The following is a 24,517-nucleotide window of genomic DNA, read 5'->3' as shown; positions in this document are numbered from 1 at the left end:
GATATTTATCAGTCTGTGTCTGTTTTTCAAGGTTCATTCATTCTGTGGCTGGTATTAGAATGTCCTTTCTTCTAAAGGCTGAGTCATATTCCATTATATGTCTGTGTTGGGATATACATTAATTTCCATTTTCTTTTTTCTGGCTAGTCCTGGGGCTTGAACTCAGAGCCTGGGCACTGTACTGTCCCTGAGCTTCTTTTGCTCAAGTTTAGCATTCTACCATTTGAACCAAAAAGCCACTTGCAGTTTTTTCTGTTTATGTGGTACTGAAGAATCGAACCCAGGGCTTCATGCAGGCTAAGCAAGCACTCTACCACTAAGCTACATTCCCAGGCCTGTACATTTATTTATTGATGGATGCTTGGAGTGTTCCCACCTTTTGGGTCTCATGAATGGCATGGCTGTGAACACTGATGCACAGGCATCTGTCTGAATCCAGTTCTCAACTCTCTCGGGAATTTTCCTAGGCATGGAATTGCTGAGCATGTGGGTTTCTCAGTGCTGGGAAAAGCAATTGAAGGCAAGAAAGACTTACTTGGGGCATGAAGTAAGAGCAGCAAGGACATGGCAAGGGCAATGTGGCACAGGTGGCTCACCTCCTGGCAGCCAGGAAGCAGAGAGCAATTGTGAGATGAGAAGGAGAGAGAGAGAGGGGAAGAAGAGGGGGGGGGGAAGAGGAGGAAGAAGAGGAAGAGGAGAGGGACAGGACAGAAAGGTAAAGAGGAGAGAGAGGGGCAGGGTACAAAATATATCTTTCCAGGGTTCACCACTTGTGACCTACTTCTATCAGGCCACACACCCTACTTTTCACCATCTCCCAGTAATAACATCACGTTAGGGATCTATCAAGGGATTAATTTATTGATTAGTTCAGACACTTTAGAATCCAAGCACCCAAATCCCATCAGCTGGCAACCAGGCCCCCAACACAGATGCTGCCCAAACTCAGCATGGACAGGGCTGTGCTTATCTGGTCATTTGCTTATTCAATCCTTCCTGCCAAGAAAAGACTCCACTGGCCACCACAGGCCCTGACTCATAGGAGGACCTCCGTGCATGATTTTTTGAAAGAAATGAATGAGTATTAGAGCATTAGAATAGTAATCTCCCCCTCAAGAGCTGTGGAAAGGATTAAATGGAATATTCCTCATGGTCTAGGGTGGCTTTTTGGCACCAGGTCTAAATGAGCACTTCATCGAGCCTGAGTCCTTAAAATTGATAGTTGCCTTTGAATATTATTTTTTTTTCCATTTGCCCAGTGCTGGCTTCAAACCCTGATTCTCACATTTTAGTTTCCTGAGTAGCTAGGATTATAGGCATGAGCCACCAGCACCTGGTTTTATCAGGAAAATTTCTGTAAGTGGAACAAAAAGGCCTTCATGTGGCATGCATTTCTCTTTCTTTAGATTTGCTGGTATGGAAAAGAGAGCATGGGTTTCTGGGAGGCCCCAGGCCAAGCAAGAGCCCATTTCTCTTTGGTTGTAAAATTTGTCTTTCCTTTTAACCCAGGTATTTCCCTCACCCTCTATAGCTGGATGTTTCTCAAATCCTGAACATGAAAAGACCTGGCTTCCTTGAACTAGAGACATCTGGAGAGTGTTGCTTCTGAGACTATTTTTGGTGTGAAGATGCCATTCAAGTTGCTTAAAGCTATTTGGAAGTTCTGAAGTATTGAAAGCATCTGCTTGGAGTGGTGGCTTGAGGCCTAGTAATCATTAATTATTACACAGGCCAGTTGTTTCCTGGTGGGGGCTCTGGCTGCTTAGGCTCTTCGTGTCTCATGCTTTGAATGTTTAGGGCTAGGATCGTACTGGGTTGGGCTGTGAAGGTGGCATAGCTAGTGTGGGGCAGGCGATGGAGGGGGGTGTTCTTACAAGCTGGCTGGTCTTCTGCCAACCTGCACAGCCAGCCTGTCTCTGGAAGAACAGCCTTGTGGGAGATCCATTGAGTTCCTGGAGAATACTGGGATCGTGTGTAGCTTTTGAGTTTTGCCAATGAAGAGGCAAAGTTTCTGATGTTCTGGGTCCCTTACAGGATACTAGGGATCAGGGTGGACCAACGGAGCTGCTTTCCAGGAAGAGCCAGACGAAGAATAATAGAAGGGGCAAAAGGGGATCATAAACAGGCTGCTGGGGATAGTGGGCCCCCAGAGGTCAAGGGAGGAGGCTTCTGGGACAGGTTGGGAGAGGTAAATGAAGGCTGGGCTTCCTGGTTAAAATGAAGGGGGAATGGGGTGTGTGGGGGGCTGGCTGCACCACCGCTGCCTACCCTGGCTGGGCTCAAGAAATGCAGGAGAGATGGAGGTGAAGACCCTACCAGGGCCCCCCACTATTGCTTAAAGTTGTTTGCAATTTTTGAAGTGTTTGAGCTTTACCTCCAGGAACTGGCCTAAGTTCTCACATTGAAGAGCACAGAAAAATCCCTTCTGACTTCCAGTAGGGAAAGGGATATATATATATAAACATGATATATATATATATATATATATATATAACATTATATATATATAACATGATATATATATATTATATACATACATATATATGTGCGATAAGTATATATATATGTATACACACATACATATATATATAGGATTACAGGTATGAGCCACTTTCATCCAGCAACAAACAAATTAATTAATAAAATAACCATTTTGAAACAAGCTAGAGCATTCTAGTCTTCTTACTAGAGCTTGGAATTAGAAAGAAACTCGGTGGTTTATACCTACAATCTTAGCTACTCAAGAGGCTGAGATCTGAGGATCTTGAGTCCAAGCCAGCCCAGGCAAAAAAGTCCCCGTGAGACTCTTATCTCCAATTAATTACTCAAAATCCCGAAGTGGTACTGTGGCTTAAAGTGGTAGAGCATTAGACTTGAAAAGAGCTCAGGGACAGTGTCCAGTCCCTGAGTTCAAGCTGTACCACCAACAAGAAGACAAACAAAAACCACTCTTTTTTAAACTAGAGCCTAATCTCCTGAGGAAAGGGAAATTACCTAGCTCTAGCTTCTCTAGTTGTCTGTCTCCCCCATACCCAGAGGCAGGAGCTCTCAGTCTAGACTGCTGACTCACTAACTCCTGAGGCCCAATCACAGATGGGAGAACGCTTCCCCTCCCCCACATCTTACCATGACTTCATTAAGAGCCAATCTGTTATTTGTCACATCTCTTTTGACCTGGCATACTATGTCTGCCTTTCACCAATCAATTATCAAGCAGATTTAGAGGCAAAACACATAGAAGAGACAGAGTGGGCCTCAGAACCACACACAGGTTTGCCAGAGATATTGGAATGATCAGACCAGGAATCAAAAACACAACAAAGCAAATAAAAAAAAAGAACAAAAAAGAAAACCCTATGATTAATATGTTACAGGCTTAATACAGCCAAGCAGGGACCAGTCCTTGCTCTTAAACTGCCACCTCATCCAGAAGCATCCCCAAACCCCTGCTGGGCTGAGTACAAACACAAGCTGTGCCAACAGGGGGCGCTCTCACCATGTTCCATCCCAGACAGAGAAGACGTGGGACCTTTTTCATTGACATTGGGAAAAGAGCCACCAGTTGTCTCAGATACTGTATGTCTGTCTGCAAGTGGGAGGGTGTATTCGGATGGAGTCTTTTTCGTGTGTGTGTGTGTGTGTGTGTGTGTCCTGGGGCTTGAACTCAGGGCCTGGGTGCTGTCTCTGGGTGCTTTTTTGTTCAAGGCTGTGCGCTACCACTTGAGCCATACCTCCATATCTGGCTTTTAGGTGGTTGGTTAGAGTCTCATGGACATTCCCGCCTGGGCTGGCTTTGAACTGCAGTCCTCAGATCTCAGCTTCCTGAGGAACGAGGATCATCAGCATGAGCCACTGGTTTCCGGTGGATGGAGTCTTTTTGTACACCACATCTTCATGGGAAGGGAAAAGCATATAGAGTTGTGGGAAGTAATAAAAATGGTAGCTGTCAGTTGAGAGAGCTTATCATCATCTCACATGCTTGTTTTATAGATGGGGAACTGTAGCTCAGGAAAAGGGAAAGCATTTTGTAAACTCCCTGGCCATTGGGTGGCAGGAGGGTGTTTGAAACCCAGGAGTCTTTGCCTTTAAGACCTTCATGGTGCCCTGAACTCATGCCAGGACTCCTGCCCCCTCCCCTTCCCACCTCCCCCTCAGCAGAGGTGGAATGGAAGCCACCAAGCCCAATGCGCAAGTAGCTGGTGAGTGGGATGTGGTTTTTATCTTTTGATTTGGAAGTCATTTCAGAAGTCAGAGGCAGGCGGTCCCTACTGGTGATTGGGAGCACAGATGTTTATTTTCTCCTTTAGGATTTCCTAAGCTTTCACAGCAATTTTTATAACTCCCATGTTATCCTGCCCATGTTATTTATTAAAGAAGGAAACGAGGGCAAAGAAATGCCCAGCTGTGTGCTGAGATCCATCAAGCAAAGCCAACCAGTGCCTGTGCCACATCAGGCTCCATACCTGGCAAGGTCACCCAGGGGGCCGCACCTGCTCCTCCCCTCTGCTCCCAGCATGCACCTGCTCCTCCCCTCTGCTCCCAGCATGCTCCTCTCCTCCCCTGTCCCTCTCTCATCTCAAGGCAAATCTGGATTCACTTTGCAGAGCCTAATATCAATTCTGCCTATTGTTGGAGAGTTTTCCTTTTTGTAAATAAAAAGCTCACCCCCAGCCCCCAGCACCATGGTACCACTCTACTTCCTAATCCTTGTCCTCTCATTATTATTTCCCATACGCTGTCCTGTGGTTACCAGCTCAGGCTGCCCTCCCTATTGGACTGAGACTTCCTTCTGGGTGGGGCCTGGGCGAGGGGAAGCATTCTCCCATCTGTGATTGGGCCTCAGGAGTTAGCGAGCCAGTTCTCAGCCCTGTTCTCAGCTTGGCATGTGCTGAACTCCCAGTGAGGGTTGAACTTAGGTGGATCGAAATAAGTAGAGAAATGTGATGGCTGGTTGATGGCAGGGCCCACCGATCTTGGCACTGCTCACAGCTGGGCTTGGGAAGTTCTAGGTGGAGTTGGGGTGTGTGTGTGGCCTTTAGTATATGGGATCTCAAGCCCATCTACAGTTGTGGTGACTGAAAAAGAGCGGCCAAGTGCCCCCACCCTGCAGAGTAAAGTGGTCTGTGGTGGAGGATGTCAGCTAATGGCTTACAAGGGATTTTCATCAATGAACCTGTAGCATGAGTACAGATGCCCGTTTGAGAGATGAGAAACACAAGGTCTTCAAGTTTTCCTGCTCCAAGTCTGGTGCTTGCCCGCCATCCTGGGGCCTCTCAGGACCCCAGGGAGATCTTTGCTTCTCTCCTTTGCTGTATCCTTTCCTCTCTACCCTCCTGTGTTGGGTTCCACCCTGGACCCCACCCTCTCTCCCTCCCCCCTTCCTTTCCTCCTTCCCTCCCTCCCCTGTGGCCTGTGCCAGGCTGTGACCCTCTTGGTTGGCTCTGCTGGTTCATGCCCGCTGGATCTCAGGCGGCTGTGCTTAGACTCTCCCGTCACTTCTTCTTCAGCTCTTTGGGCTCGTCTCCATGTTTGAACACACTGATGGTGACCTGGCCCGTCTCAGAGCCATATTTGTTCTTGACGAAGACGCCGTACCGCCCGCTGTCCTCGCTGGTGACCCTCTCGATGGTGATGGTGACCTCTGTCCCCTTCACCTCCATGCGGTAACGGTCGTGGAAGGTGACAGGCTGATCATTCTTTAGCCAAGAGATTTCCGGGGCGGGGTCTCCTGAGATGACGCAGGTCAGGCACAGGGTCTGTTGCAAATGGACAGGAAGAGAACAGTCTTGCGGCTTTGTAACTTGAACTTGACATTCACCATTATGCTCTTAGAGAGCTCTTAATACACGCAGCTCCCTGGGGCAAATTCATTGTGTGTGTTTTATTGAATCCATAAAAGGCACAGGCATTTTATTGCCACCTCGCCCTCTCCATCATCTGCCTTTCTACAGCCAAACAGACTGGTTAGAATTTTAGGCCCTTCTTTGCTGGGAAGTAGCTGGCTCAAAATGGCCTGTATTTTGCTTACTTGCTTTTTAAGGTACATGGCATTGTGATTTTTACCAGCAAGTAAGATCATATGGCTTTAAGGCCGGGCGCCCGTGGCTCACGCCTGCAATCTTAGCTACTCAGGAGGTTGAGATCTGAGGATCACGGTTCAAAGCCAGCCCCGGCAAGGAAAGTCCGTGAGACTCTTATCTCCAATAAACCCCTAGAACACTGGAAGTGGTGCTGTGGCTCAAGTGGTAAAGTGCTCGCCTTGAGCTGAAGAGAGCAGGGACAGGGCCCAGGCCCAGAGTTCAAGCCCCATGACTGACAAAAAAAAAAAAAGAGAGAGAGAGAGAATATGGCTTTAGCATGAAGACTTATGAATTGTATTTGAAAGTCTTCTGGAGAGTTCTAACACTGGGCACAGGATCTGGAATTAGATTGCCTGGCCATGAGTCTCAGCCTTGAATAAATCCTTTAACTACTGGGGGGCTCAATCCTTAGCTAACGCCTGTTTGTGGAATAGCACCATACATACGGGTAGCTGGTAGAGTTTTTGTACACAGCCCAAGCTATCCTGGAACTCAAGACCCTCCAGCCTCAGCTGGGATTACAGGCATGCACTACCATGCCTAGTTTGTTGCTGTGATTTTTTTTTTTGGGGGGGGGAGGAAACACTAGATCTACATAATTTTGGCCCTGGAAGGGCTTTCAGGGATTCAGTTAGAAATTGGTCACAGATGACAGTTGGTGACACCCAGGGCTCTCCAGAGAGATGGGGCAGAGCCATTTGAGCACCACATGGTGCTGACCACAGGCTCAGTGGCTCACATTCAACTCTACGTTGTCAGTGAGCTGTGGTCACTCGGCTGACTGTGGCAGGCTCAGTCTCTGGCCCCTCAGCCACCGCTGGCTCTTCAGTCCACTGTGTGACACTGTTTGGTGGTGATCTGGGATGGATTCCCCGGGAGAACACAAGTGTGGATCTACAGGCCGAGGGCCAGGAGGGTCAGTACCTTGTCTTCCATGATGGTGGCCACGTCCGGCAGGCCCCGTACCACCTTGGCACGATCTGGAGAGAAACAAGAGACCCCAGTGGTGAACCTTCTGCCAGCTGCAGATTTGCTGAAAGCTGAGTCGTACTTAAGTTATTTGGCAGTACCAAGGATTTCTTTTCTTTTCTTTTTGCCAGTTGTGGGGCTTGAACTCTGGGCCTAGGCACTGTCCCTGTGCTCTTCAGCTCAAGGTTAGCGCTCTACCATTTGAGCCACAGTGCCACTTCCAGTTTTCTGGTGGCTAACTGGAGATAAGAGTCTCACGGATGTTTCTGTCCTGGCTGGCTTTGAACTATGATCCTCAGATCTCAGCTCCCTGAGTAGCTAGGATTACAGGTGTGAGCCACTGGTGGCCAGCAGTACTGAGGACTTCTAAGCAAGTGCTCTAACAATTGAGCCATGCCCCAGTCCTTTCTGTTTTAATTTTTTTCAGATAGGGACCCTGGGTTGCCCTAGAACCACAATTCTCCTTTCTCCATCTCCTACCTAGGAGAGATTATATGCATGTACCACCATACTTGACCTGCTTTTGAGATAGGGTCTACCTAGCTAACTTTTGTCTAGGCTGGCGCAGGACCCTGATCCTCCCCATCTCTGCCTCTTGAGTAGCTGGGATTACAGTGTGTGCTACAACACCCAGCTCAGTGTGGAGGGTTATTTGAAAGCATTATTTTGGGTGGAAATCTTTAAAGCTCACCCTCATGTTCTTGGGTAGAAGATATGAAAAGTAGTATGTTTCTGCTTTTAGGTCATTATGATTGTGGTACCTGGAGAGGACAGTGAGGTGTCCCTGTCCTCAACAAAGAAGGTAGACGAGATTGCTCTGAACTTAAACTGGCAACATTGCCACGAGCGTGTGGCCAATCTACTAAGGGAGTGGACCGAGAGGAGGTCAGGAAGAATGGGACTCAGGCCTTTGGAGTCAAGGAGAGACTCAGAGGCCCCTGTGGGTGGGAGGATGAGCCTGTGACTGTAACTCATGGAGCGGAAAGCCAAATGTGTTCCTTAGGCTGTGGGAGGGGAGGAAGTGCGAAGAGCCTGACGCAGGGGCTGCGTCCCACAGATGGCAGGGAGGCGAGGTGGGGGTGGGGTGGGGGGTGGGGGGCACATGTTGTCCCCAGTCCTCCGTGGCTGGGGGAACTGTGTGTTCTCCACGGCCTGATTCCCAGGCTGGTGACTTCAGATTGTCTCTATGAGAGTCCTGGATGGGGTGTCCTGTCTAGAGACAGGGCAGGACGGGACGGGAGGGGTCATCTGGGCTGGGCATAGGTGGTTAGCGGGATCAGGGCCTACGCTGTTCTCTGCCTGAGTCAGTGCGCTGAACTGGCTGATCTACGGAGGGGCTCTGTGCTGTGGCTGCTCACACTTCTCCATGGGTGGATGGCGGTCCTGAACTCAACTCCTGGGGACACTGGGGACACTGGCACCACACAGGAAGTGCGCAGACATCCCTGTGCTGGTGGTTCCTGTCCAGGCTCCTTCCACAGGGGCAGGCTGGCAGAGCTCTGGGGCTGCGTCTCTCATTGAATCCTTACTTCCCACGGCTGGCCAGACACCCAGCCCTGGGCCATCCATGCTGGCTCACGCTGAGAGCAGGTGCAGCGGCGACCCTGGCAGCTCAGAGGTGGTTCCTCTGTCCCTCTGGGCGCAGGGTTGACCCTGGACTAGATCAGGCAGCTTCCGTTTTAAACGGTCCCCTTCCCACAGCCCTCTCAGGAAGGCCAGCCCGTGTCACCGTCCCCGTCCCCTGCCTTCCTGGCCCGCCAAGGTGTCTGCTCAGCACCACACCCGGACGGGGCACGTCCAGCCCACAGCCTCAGGACTCCTTCGGCTCCTTGTGCCTCTGTTGTCTTCACAGGGCTAATGCTCAGGCCTCTCCAGAGCCTTCCAGAGTTCCGGGAAAGCGTGTGCAAAAGCACTAGAAAGGTCAGGGACTTACTCTTCTCGATGATGGCCAAGGCTCTGGAAAACAGAAACAGGAACAAGATTGAGGGGTTCCATTGTGGGGCTCCCTGTGGGAGAGGGGAGGAGGGGGAGGGAAAGTGGAGCTTGATGGGGGCTCCTAGGAGGGGCCAGAGCACAGTTCACACCACACTCCGGGGGAACCCACAATTCACACTCAGAAAGGTGGGGGGGGGAGCTTACTTCAGTCTCTGGTGTTCAGCCAGGGCGTCATCAAAAGCTACAAGAAGGACAGAAGGGAACGTGTGCATCAGGGCCTCTGCAGGGTAACCCCCAGGGACAGGGCTTGGCGCCCACTCTCCTCCATTCTCCTTCCCATTGCTGTAATGCCTTGCGGCAGTGCCAGGATTTGGGGGAGTCTTTATAAAGACAATGTGATTTTCTTTCTTTTTAGAATTTTTTTTTTTTTGAGACAGGGTCTCACTACTAGGCTGTCTTCAAATTTGTTGACCTTTTTCCTCCTGAATGCTGGGATTACATGTGTGTGCTACTACATCCAGTGTCATATGGTGGTGGTGGTGATGTTGTACTGGGATTTGAACTCAGGGCTTTGCAGTTGCTAGGCAGGTGTTCTGCTGCTAAGCCACAACTTCAGCTCAATGTTGCATTGGTGATTATGATTATTGTCAGTCATGGGGCTAGAACTCTGGGCCTGGGTGCTGTCCCTCAGTTCAAGGCTAGCATTCTACCACTTGAGCCACAGCACCACTTCCGGTTTTCTGGTGGTTTATAGGAGATGAGAGAGTCATGGACTTTCCTGCCCAGGCTGGCTTTGAAATGCGATCCTCAGATCTCAGCCTCCTGAGTAGCTAGGAGTACAGGCGTGAGCCACCAGCGCCTGGTGTGCATTGGTTATTTTTGAGATAGGGGTCTGCTTTTTCTTTATCTTTTTCTTTTTTTCCCCTCAGTTCATGCCTGGGCCATGATTCTTCTATTTGACGCCTCCCCCAGTGGATTGGATACACTGTGGTCAGACTCAGTTTCTTCTACAGAGATGACGTCTTGTGAATGTGTTTGCTGGACCCACGATCCTCCCAATTCCCTCCCCCCGCACAGCTGGGAGGACAGATGTGGGCTTTGTACTGGCTGAGATAAGGTCTCATGAACTTTTTGCTCAGACTGACCCTGAACAGCGATCCTCCTCATCTCAGTTTCCTGAGTAGCTAGGATGACAGGTATGAGCCACCAAGGCCTATCCCTATGGAGTTTTCTAAACAGATTTCTGGGCCAATAGACTAGCTGTCAGCTCACCTTGCCCTGAAAGATCCACCGAGAGCTGCCGGGCTTCCTTCCCAGCAGTGATTTCTAGGGTGTATTTGCCCTTGTCGGAGTCCTTGGGGTCCAGGATGTGGAGCCAGATCTCATCCAGGGTGGTGCCCGCCCTAACCCGATCGCCACTCTCCAGGCGCTTCTCCCTAAGTGTGAGGGCAGAGTGGGGCCTAGGGTGGCTGGCTGCGGGCCCAGCCTGCCCTGCCTGGGCCCCAACTCCAGGGGCTGGCCCCAAGGCCTTGGGATAAAGGCGGAGACCATTCACTAGATATTCACTCAGATCTACCTGCTTCGCCATTCATAATCCCACCATCCATTCATCCAACCAGTCATCTATCAATCAACCCATTGGTTCATTCTCCCCCATGTACCGTCACTCAATCATTCATCAGCCAACCATTCACCATCAAGCAATCATTCTTTCATCCATTAGCCAATTATTCATCTATCAGTCACTCATCATTCAATCACTCATTCATTTACCCTTCATTCATGAGCCAATCATTCATTCCCCATTCCACTTCTCATTCCTTCATTCAACAAATCTCTGGGAAATCATCTATGTGCAAGCTGGCTGATGCTGAGAATGACACCTCAGGAACTATTTTCTCGCCTCTTTACTCTCATCTTAAACCTTCCCAGGTTGGTTTTTATTCCTTTAGAAACCAAAGCAATGTACACTCTCTCCCTTCTTTACTTCAATTTCATTCCTGAAGTCTCCCAGCCTGTGTCCCCAGTGTCCTGAGCCTGTTTGCCACAGGGTTTGGAAACCTTTGAAAGCGAAAGAGCTCCACTGTCCTGAAATTCCACTGCACCTTGGCCCTCATTCATTTGTGACTAAGTCAGCCTGGCACTCTCTAGAGAACGTGTGCAGTAATGTCTGCTCCCTGAGGCTGAGGCATGCACGTGATGAGAAACACGGGGTGCAGTTCTGCTCTTACACTGTCTGGGGTTGACTTAGCTCTGTGGAAACCTTCTCCCTCTTGCTATCAAGCCCTGAAATTGTGTCACCATCTCCACACGCCTGTCTGTTCCTTTCCCTGACGCCTGGCTGCACAGGTTTGCAAAGGCTGCAGAGGCCCCCGATGGCAGCATCACCTGATTGGTTCTTCCTTGTTCTTGCATCCCTCAATCCACCAGCTCCCAGATGCTGTTGCTTGGGATCAGGACCATTCTAGAAGAATGGCCCTACCACCAGAATCTCCATCTTCCCTGAGGAAAGCCTTTCAGGGACTGCTGATTCCTATCCCTACCGCACGTGAGGACAGCAGGACCAGAGTCCCGCCCTCATCAGTGCCAACTGAGCCTGGTGGGAGGGGTTGGCGGGGGGAGGGAGGCCTCCAAGAGGCAGATTCTGGGCTCCAACTGGCCAGGCCCTGGGGCCAGGCCGACCTACTTGTGGAACCAGGTGGTCTTCATGTAGTCCACGTTGTAGTACTTGACCTTGCTGAAGAGCCGGATGCCCTCCTCAGTGCCCTGGATTTTCAGTGGAGTTGCAGAGAGGGCTGGGGGAGGCACAGAAGAAGGGGGCGCACATTGGGGCCAGCCTTCTTTCTACTGCTCTGGGGGTGATGGTGGTGGGGTCAGGGCTCCGTGGGGAGGCAGGGGCTTCTCGCCCAGCTTGGAGGTTGGACACTAACTCCAGACGGGGCTGGTGGGAGGCCCCCAACCCCCCAGGCTCTTTGGCATGGGGGGGTAGGGGCAGGGCCGGGCAAAGCTGCAGGCTGGCTCACTCACCACTGATTCTGCCCAGCTCGGTGAAGACGGCATCCAGGGCTGGGGGGAGACAAAGCATGGTCAGCTGGGCGGGGAGCCCCTAAGATTTTGTCGTGGGGGTGGGGGCAGCCTTGGAAAAGCACAGTGGTGCACAGAGCTGCTCTCAGGAACGGGAAACTCTGTTGGACAGTCTGGGAGTGGGGGGGGGGCTCTGAGGTGATGTGGATAGAGGGGGGCCAGGGGCCTCCATGAGCCCAGGACAGATAGAACCACCTAACAACTTTCTTGTCTTTCCCTCCCTCCTTCCCTCCCTCCCTCCCTCCCTCCCTCTCTCCTTCTCTCTCTCTCTCTCCCTTCCTTCCTTCCTTCCTTCCTTCCCTCCCTCTCTCCTTCTCTCTCTCTCTCTCCCTTCCTTCCTTCCTTCCTCTTTCTTTCTTTCTTTCTTTCTTTCTTTCTTTCTTTCTTTCTTTCTTTCTTCACTCTCTCTTCTCTTTCTTCCTGTAGTACTGGGGTTCAAACTCAGGGCCTGGTGTTGCTAGGGAGACACTCTACCCTCCCCTCTAGCAATGGAGCTGTGCCTCCAGTGTGGTTTTGTCACATGACTGCCCTGAGCTAGCCTGGGCTGTGAGCCCTGTTTGTTCTTAGGAGATGACGGTGCCCAGCCTCTGTGCTTTCCTCATGACTGGGGCAACAGGCACCCAGCCATTGGTTCAGATGGATTCTCCAGACATTTTCTGCTTGGGCTAGCTGCAAACTGCACCCCGCCCTCCCCCCCCCCCCCCAGCCCCGATCTCTGCCTCCCAAGTAGCTAGGATTATAGGATTGAACCACCACACCACACCTAACGTGACAATACCCTTGTAGGCCAAGCCAGCCAGCTTCATGCGCAGCCTGGGCCTTCTTTAGGGGCAGTAGTGTTCTGGTTCCTGGGCTCCAAGGCTGGGCTTGCTGTGGCATCACACATACCAGGCCCCTGTGACTGATTTGCTGTGCAAACCAGGGCGGTCACGGCCCCTCTCTGTGACTCGTTCCCTCGGGTGACACGGGGATCCCAGGGATCTTAGGTCACAGGTCATATCTCACAGTGTCCAGCTGCACTGTGGTCCCGCACAGCTGGCCGGGACCCTCGCGGGCACGGCCGGCTCCCACCTTCGCCAGTGAGGTCCAATACGGTGTCATCCTCCCCTCGATCATCCGAAACCACTGCCCTGTAAGTTCCCTGGTGCTCCCTGGACATCTGGAAAGAAGTTGGGGAGATGGCAGTGTCTGCACGGGTTCCAGGATGGCTGGGCAGCAGTCAGGCAGCGGGGTTTCTAGGCTTGCCCCCAACTCTGTGTGGACACAGACAAGACCCTTCTCTCCTTGGGCCTCAGTTTACACTCCTCTTGGCTGCCTCACTTGGAGACATCTTTTCCATCCTCAGCCTTAGACTGTGGGTAGGGAGAATCATTGAGGAAGCAGTTGAAAGCTGAGCTCAGAGTGGGACAGTGACCAGCCCCATGTTGCACAACAGGGGCGGTGGCCTGGCACCCAAGCAAAAGGAAAAAAAATCAGTAATCCTGGTTCTGTTGTTACTGATGACAATTTGGTTTTGGTATTTTAATTTTTAAAAACATTGCACTGCTGGGTGCTGGTGGCTCACGCGTAATCCTAACTACTCAGGAGGCTGAGATCTGAGGATCATGATTTGAAGTCAGTTTGGGCTGAAAAATCCGAGATTCTTATCTCTGTCACCAAAAAATGGTAAGTGGAGCTGTTAGGACACCAACCTTAGCAAAAACAAGCTAAGGAATGGCTCCCAGGCCTTGAGTTCAAGTCCCAACACTGTCATATGCCTGTGTGTGCACGCACACACACACAGAATACTGCACCATCAACTTTAGTTACCTCGATGGAGTTTTTGGTGCCCCGTAAACGCCAGCCCTGGGTGATGCTCACTTGCCTCCCCTTGCCGCAGAGCTGCCGACTCTGCCCGGTGCTCATCCTGGCACCCCGGAGCCTCAGCGACACTCACCTGCTCAATTCGGAGAAGTCCCGTCCCGGCCTGCGGGTCGTATTGGCCGTCTGGAGCCTCTTTCTTCTGGAAGAGCCACTGGAAGCGAGTCTCCTTCTTGGTGTTGGTCACCTGAGGAAGGTGGGGTGTGAGGGGACCCCAGCGGGCTTTCTCTCTCTCTATTTTTTTTGTCGGTGGTGGGGCTTGAACTCTGGGCCTGGGCGCTGTCCCTGAGCTCTTCAGCTCAAGGCAAGTGCTCTACCACTGGAGCCACAGCACCACTTCCGTTTCTCTGGTGGTTAAGGGGATAAGAGTCGCATGGACTTTCCTGCCCCGGCTGGCTTTGAACCATGATCCTCAGATCTCAGCTGCCTGAGTAGCTAGGATGACAGGCCCCTGGTGGCTTTCTCTTTTTAAGTAAAAACTCAGCTCCTAGAAGGTGATTTTGTACGAGCAAGACTCCCTCACATACAAAGCATGCACAGACACTCACGTACCAGAGCCAAGGCCAGTGGGTCCCTTCCTCACACCCTAGGTCTCTGCTGGCCTCCAGATTCTGAACTTTTGGCCAATGGCCTTTCCTTTCCCTCTCAGTCCCTTCCCTATTTTCCTTGCAAATGCCTAAGCTTCTTAGGGACTGCGATGTTACCTCCTCCAGAAAGTCTTCCCAGGGGCTGGGGATGTGGCTTAGTGGTAGAGTGCTTGCCTAGCATGCATGAAGCCCTAGGTTCAATTCCTCAGTACCACATACACAGAAAAGGCCAGAAGTGGTGCAGTGACTCAAGTGGTAGAGTGCTAGCCTTGAGCAAAAGAAGCTCAGGGACAGCACCCAGGCCATGAGTTCAAGCCCAGCACTGGCAAAAAAAAAAAAGAAAGTCTTCCCAGAAGCTCTCTGCAGGACGCCACCCCACCCCCACCCCAAGGTGATGAATCAGTTTCCTGCATATGTCTAACCAAGAACAAGGCAGGCTGCTTTCTAACCATTCTGCCTTGACCACAGGCTGAGGAGACCTCGTCTCCATTCTCGAAGGACGGGTGCTTTGCAGAAGACCTGGCACATGGTAGGTGCTTTGATTTACTGAATGAATGTGTTTCTGGGAAAGCCCTGCCCATGCTGTTCTTCCCCAGGTATCAAAAAAGGCTACAGGGGCTGGGAAGGTGGCTCAGTGGTAGAGTGCTTGCCTTGCATGCATGAAGCCCTGGGTTTGATTCCTTAGTACCACATACACAGAAAAAGCCAGACGTGGCACTGTGGTTCAAGTGGTAGAGTGCTAGCCATAAGCAAAAGAAACTCAGGGACAGTGCCCAGGCCCTGAGGACTGGCAAAAAAAAAAAAAAAAGGCTGCAAAGCATTTAAGACTTTGGAGTCAGGCCAGCTTGGTTAAAACCTGGCTTCTAACTTTAACCTTATTGTCTTGAGCTGTTTCTTTATGTGTAGACATTTTTTTTAAAATACTGGTCCTGGGGCTTGAATTCAGGGCCTGGGCACTGTTCTTGAGCTTCTTTTGCTCATGGTTAGTGCTTTACCACTTTTTTTTTGGTAGTTTAGTGGAGATAAGAGTCTCACAGACTTTCCTGCCCTGGCTGACTTCGAACCATGATCCCCAGATCTCAGCCTCTTGAGTAGCTAGGATTGTAGGCATGAGCCACCGGCAGCTAGCTTCTTTATACACTTTTTCACATGCAAACAACACCTGTACCCCAGATCATGATGAGGCAGATGACATAAAATGTTACTGGGGCCTGGGAAGGTGGCTCAGTGGTAGAGTGCTTGCCCAGCATGCATGAAGCCCCGGGTTCCATTCCTCAGTACCACATCAACAGAAAAAGCCAGAAGTGGTGCTGCGGCTCAAGTGGTAGAGTGCTAGCCTTGAGCAAAAGAAGCTCAGGGACAGTGTTCAGGCCCTGAGTTCAAGCCCCAGGAAGGCAAAAAAAAAAAAAAAAAGTTACTAGTCTGCATGGAGCAGAGTGTGGCAGGGCTCCTCAGCATACAGATGCCCGGGGCCCTAGGGACAGAGGTGGGTAAGTCGTACCTTGCAGGTCAGCAGCACTTGGCAGTCCTCTGTGATCTGCCACTGCAACAGCTCCTGGAAATAGGGGCCTGCAGGTGCACAAACAGCCCAGGCATCCGGGTTTAGTCAGGGCGCCCCCTAGTGGTCAGCCTGGGGACGCCAACCCAGGAGGAGGCTGCTAATGACTGGTGGTCCCTCAGACATATCTGAGGCCAGGGATGGAGGAAGGGAAGAGCTGGGTGTGGACTTGCAGGGGAGACTCTCCAAGGCCTAAGCTTGTGGGCTCCACACCAGCAGCTCTTACCTTGCTTTCTCTTCCAGTCTCTTCTCTTGGCATCTGCCTTCCTCAGGAGTTTGTCAAAATCTGTGAACACACAGGGTGGGAGAGGTATAAAGGCAGGACCCCAGAGGGGTGAACAGAAGGAGGGTCATGCTCAGCGGGCCCCCCAGAGCTGGAGGGTGAGGGCTCTTGCTCGCTCGAGAAGGGGAGGGGAGGGGGACAGATTCAGGTGAGGCTGACCGTCATCCACCAGGGCCAGGGTGATCTGGTTTTTGGCTTTTCCATCTTGGAGCTGTGCTGTGTATGATCCTTTGTCCTCCTCAGACAAGTGCTGGATGATAATCTCCACCAGCCCCTTCTCACGGTCAAAATTGATCTTGCGGTTCTGGGGAGAAAAGCCCCAGGGTCCTTTGTAATGTTCCCATCCAGAGGATCCTGAAGTGGGGGGGCTTGGTGTGTGTGTGTGTGTGTGTGTGTGTGGTGTATGTGTTTGTGTTGGTAATGGGGCGTAAACTCAGGGCCTGGGCACTGTTCCTTAGCTTTTATACTCAAAACTAGTGCTCTATCCCTTGAGCCACACCCCTACGTCCTGGCTTGCTGGTAAATTGGAGATAAGAGTCTCACAGGCTCTCCTGTCTGGACCGGCACTGAACCCGACCTCCACCTCAGCTCTCAGCCTCCTGAGCAGCTAGGATGACAGGCGTGAGTCACCAGGGCTAACGTAGGCTTAGATAACTGTGAGTGTGAATGCAGTTTTCCCATCATGAGGATGTCTGATGGGACATTAATTAGGAAGATTCTTGAAGCATGGAATATCCTTTGGTGGTAGAAATCTCCCTGCATTGGGTAGCATCCGAGATCCCAGCCTCCTACCCGCCTTGCAGTACAAGCCCAGTGTCCACGGCCCAGCCACGCTGTGGGGACAGCAGAGTACATAGCCATTCCTGAAGTAACATTCCCAAGACAACCAGGGACCCGGAAATCAAAGCCAGCGCACGCCACTTACCGGGGAGCTGAAGATCTCCTTCTCGTTGAAGATGAGGTGCAGCTCAGCCGCCGGGGTCAGCGCTTCCACTTCCAGCCAGAGCCGCACCTCTCCTTGCTCCAGGACATCCACGTTCCAGCCAGAGATGAGTTTGATCACTGGGAGGCACAGGACGGGAGGGAATGAGTGGGGCGCCCTCACCCTTCTCTGCTTCTGGCTAGGCCCCCTTGGGCCCCGGGCTGGCCTTGGAAGTGTGACAAGCTTGGAGGAAGCCGGGCCGGGCTGGAGGTGTGAGGAACGCTTTCTGTGTGCTCACTTCGGTTCTATTTCAGCTCAGAAAAGCATTTCCTCTTCAGAGGCTGTGGGCCTTTGGTCCCCAGCCCTGCTGGGCACTGCATCCTGGGGGATGTGGGGAAACACTGGTGTCCGACCCCGCCTCCAGTGACTCTGATTTGTGGTGGGCGTGGCCTGGGCACTGGGAGGTTGAAAAGCTCTTGGTCATGTTTGTGACACTGGCTCCAGGGCTCCATCACCCAGAGCCAAAGGAGGGAAGCAGAGGTTTGGATGAGCTAAGATCTAGATGCTGCTGGAGGTGCTGGTAATGGTGGTGATAATGGTGATGATGGTGATGATGGTGATGATGGTGGTGATGGTGATGGAGATGAGGGACCTTGTGCTTCCTTTCCTCGCACCCCCCTGGCCTCTGCTGCCTCTGCTTGTGCCCCCCGGGTGTTTCCTGGCTCTCCACGTGAGTCAGCTCTGCTCAGGTCATGGAGCTGCCACTTGGCTGCTCACCTGGGTTTCTGATCTCGTGGCTCAGCTTCTTCAGCTTGTTCAGCTCTAGGCAGGAAGGGGCAGGAAACAGAGACAATGACACACCAGGGATCCACGGGAGCCATCTCAGGGTCCTATAATGTGCAGTCCCAAGAGATCCTCCATTCCCCTTCCCCCCGCAGTCTGGGGTCGCATGCTGCACAGGGGCTGAGCACAGAGGGCTTTGAGCTGGGCACTAAGGAGACCATGCTGGTAGTGCTGGCTTCTCCCAGCTCCCCGGGGAGCCTGCACCCGTGCTAGGCTCCGTGCCGCCCCACCTGCCCTCCTGAGCCCAGCCCTTCAGCCTGGCCAGCCCTGCACAGCCTCCACAGCTGGCTGCCTCTGTGCCTGAAATTTGTCTCTCCTGCTGAGCTGAGCGCTGGTTGGACCTACACGAAGCCCTAGTACTCAGTAAGTGCTCAGTAAATGTGTACTGCAGGGTCAGAGCCCAGGCCTCCTGTGGCTTTAGAACCCCAGAATGGGTTCATGGCAAGTCCTCCCTGCCGCCTCGGCCCCCACAAAGGTCCCCCAAACACCGCCAGGTTTGTGGGTAACTTCAGTGTGCACAGGATCACTGAATTGTATCGGACAACAATATTGTTTCAGACAGGGAGGATGGAGCTTCGAATCCCCCTGTACAGAAGGGGAAGCTGGGGTGCTGATGGCTCACCCCTGTAATCCTAGCTACTCAGGAGGCTGAGATCTGAGGACTGTGGTTCGAAGCTAGCCCGGGCAGGAAAGTCCATGAGACTCTTGTCTCCAATGAACCACCAGAAAGCCTTTGTGGAGCTGTGGCTCAAGTAGTGGAGGACTAGCTTTGAGCAAAAAAAAAAAAAAAAAAAAGCTAAGAGATGGCACCCAGGCCCTGAGTTCAAGCCCCAGTACTGGCACCAAAAAACAGGCAAAACAACCCTGCACAGAGGAGGAAACTGAGGTCTGAGAGGGCCTGTGAGCTTCCCAGCCCTGAGGAACTGGCGTTGGAGCCTAGGCTTCTCTGGCATTTGCTTCTTGGCAGAATTAAAGGCACTGGAGGGCGCTGAGCAGGGGAGGCGGTGGGCATGGGCTGCCCTGGTTGCTATGGAGACTGGGGGGGGAAATCTCCTTAGCTACCACCAGTCAAGTCCACAAATGTCGACGTCCTGTAGCCTCCGCCCTCACCCCCTCCTATCCTCACCCCTCCTACCCTCACCCCTCCTATCCTCACCCCTCCTATCCTCACCCCCCAGCCTCAAAGCCACTGGCCTCTGTGACTCATGACCATCCTTGTGCTCTTCTTCTTAGGTTATAGAAGGAAATAACATGGATTCTGGAACCTTTGCCTTTTGCCCAAAGTGGAAACACAAAAGAGAGACAAGAAGAATGCAGATTCTGCTGTGCAGCGAATTTGCCTAGGGAATTCGTCACTGTGGCTCCCAGGGCCTGGGACAGTGCAAGGAGCCGTGCATGGCCAGAGCAGGTGCCCAGGAGGTATTTATTGACTGGTCAAGTGAGAGGAAGGGGGTGGCATGCAAGGGCGGGTGTATATCTTTGTGGTCCCTTGCCGGCCTTCTAGGGGCATCTGTGTTGGGACTGTGGCTTGGGGCGTCTCCCTGGGGAGTGGTGGGGAACAAGGACCATACCTTCCTCTGTCAGCATGTGGCTTGCTGACGTGTCTTCATCCGCATCCGTGACTACCACTGAGTAGATGCCCAGATCCTGAAGGTCAGGCTCCTTCAGGATGACCTTGGACCTGGCAGAAGAGGAGAGCAATGCTGCGTGTGTGTGTGTGTGCGTGTGTGTGTGTGTGTGTGTGCACACGCGCGTGAGCCTTAGGCGATGCAGGCCTGGGAGCTGGGGAATTCCCTTGGCTCAGGCGGTCTGTACCCCCTTTTCAGACCCCAGCCAAGTGGGGTCTGGAGAACCCCCTTGGACTCTCCTTTGGCCTGGCACCATCGAAAGGCCCATTGCCTGGCTCTGCCCGCTGCCGTGCTGCGCTGTCTTCCTCCTGGTCAGGGCTCTAGCCTGGGTGTCACTAATGTGCTTTCTGGATTTGGTTTCCTTGTGGATGAAATGAGAGGCCCTGGAGGCCCCTGCCAAATACTGCCCTGCTTCAGCTCCGTCTAGCAGGAGCTGGAGCTGCCGCCCTGGGAGACTCTACCGGCAGAGAACCATAGCTCAGGCCTGTCGTCCTAGCTACTCAGGAGGCTGAGACCTGAGGACTGCAGTTTAAAGCCAGCCCAGGCAAGAAAGTCTGTGAGACTCTGATCTCCCATTAACCAGCAAAAGCCAGAAGTGGAGCTGTGGCACAAGACATAGAGCACCATCTTTGAGTGAAAAAGCTAAGGGACAGGGGTTGGGAAGGTGGCTCAGTGGTAGAGCGCTTGCCTCCCATGCATGAGGCCCTGGGTTTGATTCCTCAGCACCACATAAGCAGGAAAAGCCGGAAGTGTTTCTGTGGTTCAAGTGGTGGAGCTCTAGCCTTGAGCTGAAGAGCTCAGGGACAGTGCCCAGACCCAGAGTTCAGGCCCCAGGAAAACACACACACACACACACACACACACACACACACACCACTATTTTAGGCCCTGAAACACACCCTTCCCTCCCTTGCCTCCTCCAGTCTGTGAGCCCGGCCATGTGGGCACCCCCCCCCCCCGCCGCCAGCTCTGCCAGGCTCTGGGCCATCGCCCCTCCTCCCCTCTTCACTTACTTGCTCACTTCGTCCTCGATTTCCACCCTCTGGGGGGCGGGAGGGCCCTGGTAATCTTTGGCCCACAGGAACTCCGAGGAGTCAGGGGCTTCAGGGGCTTCAAAGGCCAAGTAGATGCGGCCCTCCTCATCCACGCCCACCTCGATCTCCTGGGCATCTGAGGAGGAGATTCAGAGATCTGTAATTAATAACCCTCCAGTGTCTGCCACTGCTCCTGAAGATCACAACACTCGTGGTGGGCTGGTCACGCAGTGGCTCCTAAGGCCCTGTAGGGGCTGGCCCCTCCTCTGCTCACATGTCACCTCCTTCCAGAGTCCCTCCCTGACTGCCCTGGTTAGAATGACCCTGTCCACTGGAGTACCATGGTTTTTGTTTGCTTTGGTCAGTTGTGGGGCTTGAACTCAGGGTCTGGGTGCTGTCCCTGAGCTCTTTTTTGCACGACTCAAGTGCTCTACCACTGGGCCACTCTCCACTTCTGGTTTTCTGGTGGCTTATTGGAGATAAGAGTCTCACAGACTTTCCTGCCCCATGATCCTCAGATCTCAGCCTCCTGAGTAGCTAGGATTACAGGTGTAAGCCACTGGCACCCATGTCTCCTCCCCATCTTGCCAAGAGCTTTGCCCATCCTCAAGAACACAGTGCAGCGGTGGATGCTGGCACTCTCTGCCAGGCCGCCCTACCTGGCTTATCCTCCAGGAACACAGGGTCAGTGGGCATGGACGGTTGTCCCAGCCCAGCTGAATTCATGGCCTGGACCTGGAACACGTACGTCTTTCCAGGCTGCAGGTTAGACACCTGGGGGAGAGCAAGAGCAAAACCTGAGATCAACCAAGATGCTTCCTCCTGGAACCCTGGCCAGAGCACAGGGGGCCTGAAGAGGCTCAGCTGCCATGGCTGGGGGGAGGGGGGGGAGGGATGGAGGAGGCAGGCAAAGTGCACATCCTGAATTCCAGGGGCTCCATGGGCCTGCCATCCTTCTTGACCTCCTGGACACTGGCACCTGGAACCTGCTTGAAGTTTAACTCATCCTCCTACATTCAGCAAGGGAATCCTCTCCTGTCCCTGCCCTCTATGGTTATGATCTTCTGTCCAGAGCTGGAAACCAGACCTGCAGCCATCTTTGACTTTTCCCTTAGACCTTCCCTAACAACTCTTCCTCCTCCTCCACCTCTTCCTCCTCTACTTCCTTCTCTACTTCCTCCTCTTCCTCCATGTCCTCCTTTCTGTGCCAGTGTCAGGGATGAAACTCAGGGCCTTGTGCTCTTATTTAGCTTTCTCATTCAAGATTGGTGCTTTACTACTTGAGTCATACCCCTACTTCCGGCTTTTTGGTGCTTCACTGGAGATAAGAGGCTCACAGATTTGTCTGCCTGGAATGGTTTTGAATCATGGTCCCCAGAGCTCAGCCTCCCAAGTAGGTAGGAGTACACACGTGTGAGCCACTGGCGCCTGGCTTCCTAGTATATTCTTGATAATATTCCCATGCATGACACGGTCTGACTATGTGTCTCCTGGCACAGGATGCATTGTGATTTATCCCGGCAGCTCCCCCTACTGGTCAATGTGTAAACTGCAGCCACCCCTGCAGTTCATAAACCACGTACTACAGTGGGTATCACTGCCCTAGGTCTTTACACATGTGCTTATTGCTTCCCTACACTTCATTCATATTAGAAGCAGAATTTCTGGGTCAAGGGATATGTGTATTCAAACGCTAATAAAACTGGGTGTGATAAACACCTCGTTGTTTAGGGGGGGGCACCTAGTGTAAGGCCACCAGGCCAGCCAGGCCTACTAACCACTTACTGTGTGACCCTGGGTAGACCACTCTCCCTTTCTGGTCCTCTGTTGCCATTAGGTTAGGGAAGTGCTCTCTGAGGGTTGCTCTAGCTTGGGTGTTCAGTGGCAGGGAAGGCTCTGGGCTGGTAAGGTGGTGAAAGGGCGGGAACTCACCCTCAGGTGGGTGTCAGAGATGGGATCTGGGGTCACGGGCTTCCATTCCTCAGAGCCTTCCTCCTGAACACTGATGCGGTAGCCCGTGACTGGTCCAGCGCCCGTGTACAGCGGGGGCTCCCACTGCAGCACCAGGGAAGTGGCCCGCACCTCGGACACCCGCACGTCGTATGGGGGGCCTGGGGGAAGAGAGATGGGGCAGGAATGTGTGGTTAGGAGCCAGGCAGCAGCCATCCAGCCAGCTGCATATGCGGGCAGCGAGCCTGGCGGTCAGGAAGCAAGCTGGCCAATCACCTGCCAGCCAGTCACCGCCCAGCCTGGAAACGCCTCTGCGGGGCACAGTGGAGGCCCGGCCAGCCTTGGCTTCATAACAAAGCTCAGCCCAAGGCGTCCGCAGGGTTAACTCTTCAAAATGTGCTCAGCGCTGCTGGGAAGGTTCCCTGGCCTTTCCCAGACCCACCCCAGGCGGCTTTTCATTTCAGCATCTGGGGTGGGCACCAAGGGCGGGGCCTCGAGAGCTACACCACCAGGGCTCAGGGCTGGTGACAGGGACTCAAGGTGAGTTCTCAGCCTCCATGTTCTGGATTCCTCATCTCCTCATCTGCAGTTCTGAGGCTTGAACTCAGATCTACACCGTGAGGCAGATGCTCTACTCCTTGAGCCATGCCTCAGTCCTGACAGTTCTTATAAGATGGCGATGTTGTTTGCCTCTGAACTGGCATGGTGGCTCACACTTGTAATCCCAGCTACTCAGGAGGCAGAGGTAGGAGGATCATAATTCAAGGATGACCAGACTAAAGCTGGATCCCTTATCTTGTGTGTGTGTGTGTGTGTGTGTGTGTGTGTGTGTGTGTGTGTGTGTGCGCGCGTGCTGCTGGGATTGAACTCAGGGCCTTGTGCTCTTGCTTTGGCTTTTTCACTCAAGGCTGGTGTTCTACTCCTTAAGCCACACTTCCACTCCCAGCTTTTTGCTCGTTAATTGGAGATAAGAATCTAGTAGGGTTTGTCTGTCCAGGCTGGCTTTCAATCCTCAGATCTCATCCTTCTGTGTTAGCTAGGATTACAGGCATGAGCCACTGGTGCTAGACTTGGAGACCCTATCTTAAAAACAAACTACAGCCGGGCACTGGTGGCTCACACCTATAATCCTAGATACTCAGGAGGCTGAGATCTGAGGATCGCGGTTCAAAGCCAGCCTGGGCAGGAAAGTTCATGAGACTCCTATCTCCAATAAACCACCAGAAAACCGGAAGTGGCGCTGTAGCTCAAGTGGTAGAGCGCTCGCCTTCAGCTGAAGAGCTGAGGGACAGCGCCCAGGCCCAGAGTTCAAGCCCCACGACCGACAAAAAACAACAACAACAAAAAAAAACAAACTACAATAAAAGCAAAGTGTCTAGGGGTGTGTGGCTCAAGTGGTAGAGTGCTTGTCTAGGAGGTATGAGGCTTTACATTCCAACTCCAAGTAGTAGATTCCCCATCCCCCAGTTTAAGAAGTCAAGAGGCTAAACTCTGAAGATTGTGTTCAAAGCCAGCCTGGGAAAGGGAAGTCCACAACTCTCATCTCTAGTTTCTCACCAAAGAAGCCAGAGGGGGAGCTATGGATCAAGTGGTAGAGCACTAACCTTGAACAAAGAACCCAAGGACAGTGCCCAGGCCCTGATTTCAAGTCTTAGGGCTGGCAAAACAAAACAAAAAGATTGCTCTGGGCTGGGAAGGTGGCTCAGTGGTAGAGCGCTTGCCTTGCATGCATGAGGCCCTGGGTTCGATTCCTCAGCACCACATAAGCAAAAAGAAAAAAGCCG

The 24,517-nt window shown here is 52.5% G+C and overlaps 1 protein-coding gene across 1 annotated transcript in view; it reads right to left on the bottom strand.

Moving 5' to 3' along the window:
* Positions 1 to 5,492: 5,492 nt before the first annotated feature.
* Positions 5,493 to 24,517, bottom strand: part of Myom3 (myomesin 3) — a 41,116-nt gene continuing 22,091 nt past the window's right edge. The window contains exons 18-35 of the mRNA XM_013032423.1: positions 22,716 to 22,894; positions 21,443 to 21,557; positions 20,763 to 20,919; positions 19,693 to 19,802; positions 18,056 to 18,100; positions 17,282 to 17,418; positions 16,516 to 16,660; positions 16,300 to 16,359; positions 16,017 to 16,084; positions 14,005 to 14,115; positions 13,140 to 13,227; positions 12,012 to 12,050; positions 11,671 to 11,779; positions 10,257 to 10,420; positions 9,189 to 9,225; positions 8,983 to 9,005; positions 7,005 to 7,060; positions 5,493 to 5,756 (exon numbers count right to left, since the gene is read on the bottom strand). Of these exons, the coding sequence (XP_012887877.1) occupies positions 5,493 to 5,756; positions 7,005 to 7,060; positions 8,983 to 9,005; positions 9,189 to 9,225; positions 10,257 to 10,420; positions 11,671 to 11,779; positions 12,012 to 12,050; positions 13,140 to 13,227; positions 14,005 to 14,115; positions 16,017 to 16,084; positions 16,300 to 16,359; positions 16,516 to 16,660; positions 17,282 to 17,418; positions 18,056 to 18,100; positions 19,693 to 19,802; positions 20,763 to 20,919; positions 21,443 to 21,557; positions 22,716 to 22,894 (1,907 nt within the window). The remainder of the gene's footprint in view (positions 5,757 to 7,004; positions 7,061 to 8,982; positions 9,006 to 9,188; positions 9,226 to 10,256; positions 10,421 to 11,670; positions 11,780 to 12,011; positions 12,051 to 13,139; positions 13,228 to 14,004; positions 14,116 to 16,016; positions 16,085 to 16,299; positions 16,360 to 16,515; positions 16,661 to 17,281; positions 17,419 to 18,055; positions 18,101 to 19,692; positions 19,803 to 20,762; positions 20,920 to 21,442; positions 21,558 to 22,715; positions 22,895 to 24,517) is intronic.

The sequence above is a fragment of the Dipodomys ordii genome, unplaced genomic scaffold, assembly GCF_000151885.1.
Source record: "Dipodomys ordii isolate 6190 unplaced genomic scaffold, Dord_2.0 Scaffold6, whole genome shotgun sequence".
Taxonomy (NCBI): Eukaryota; Metazoa; Chordata; class Mammalia; order Rodentia; family Heteromyidae; genus Dipodomys; species Dipodomys ordii.
This window is presented reverse-complemented; position numbering and strand designations above follow the sequence as displayed.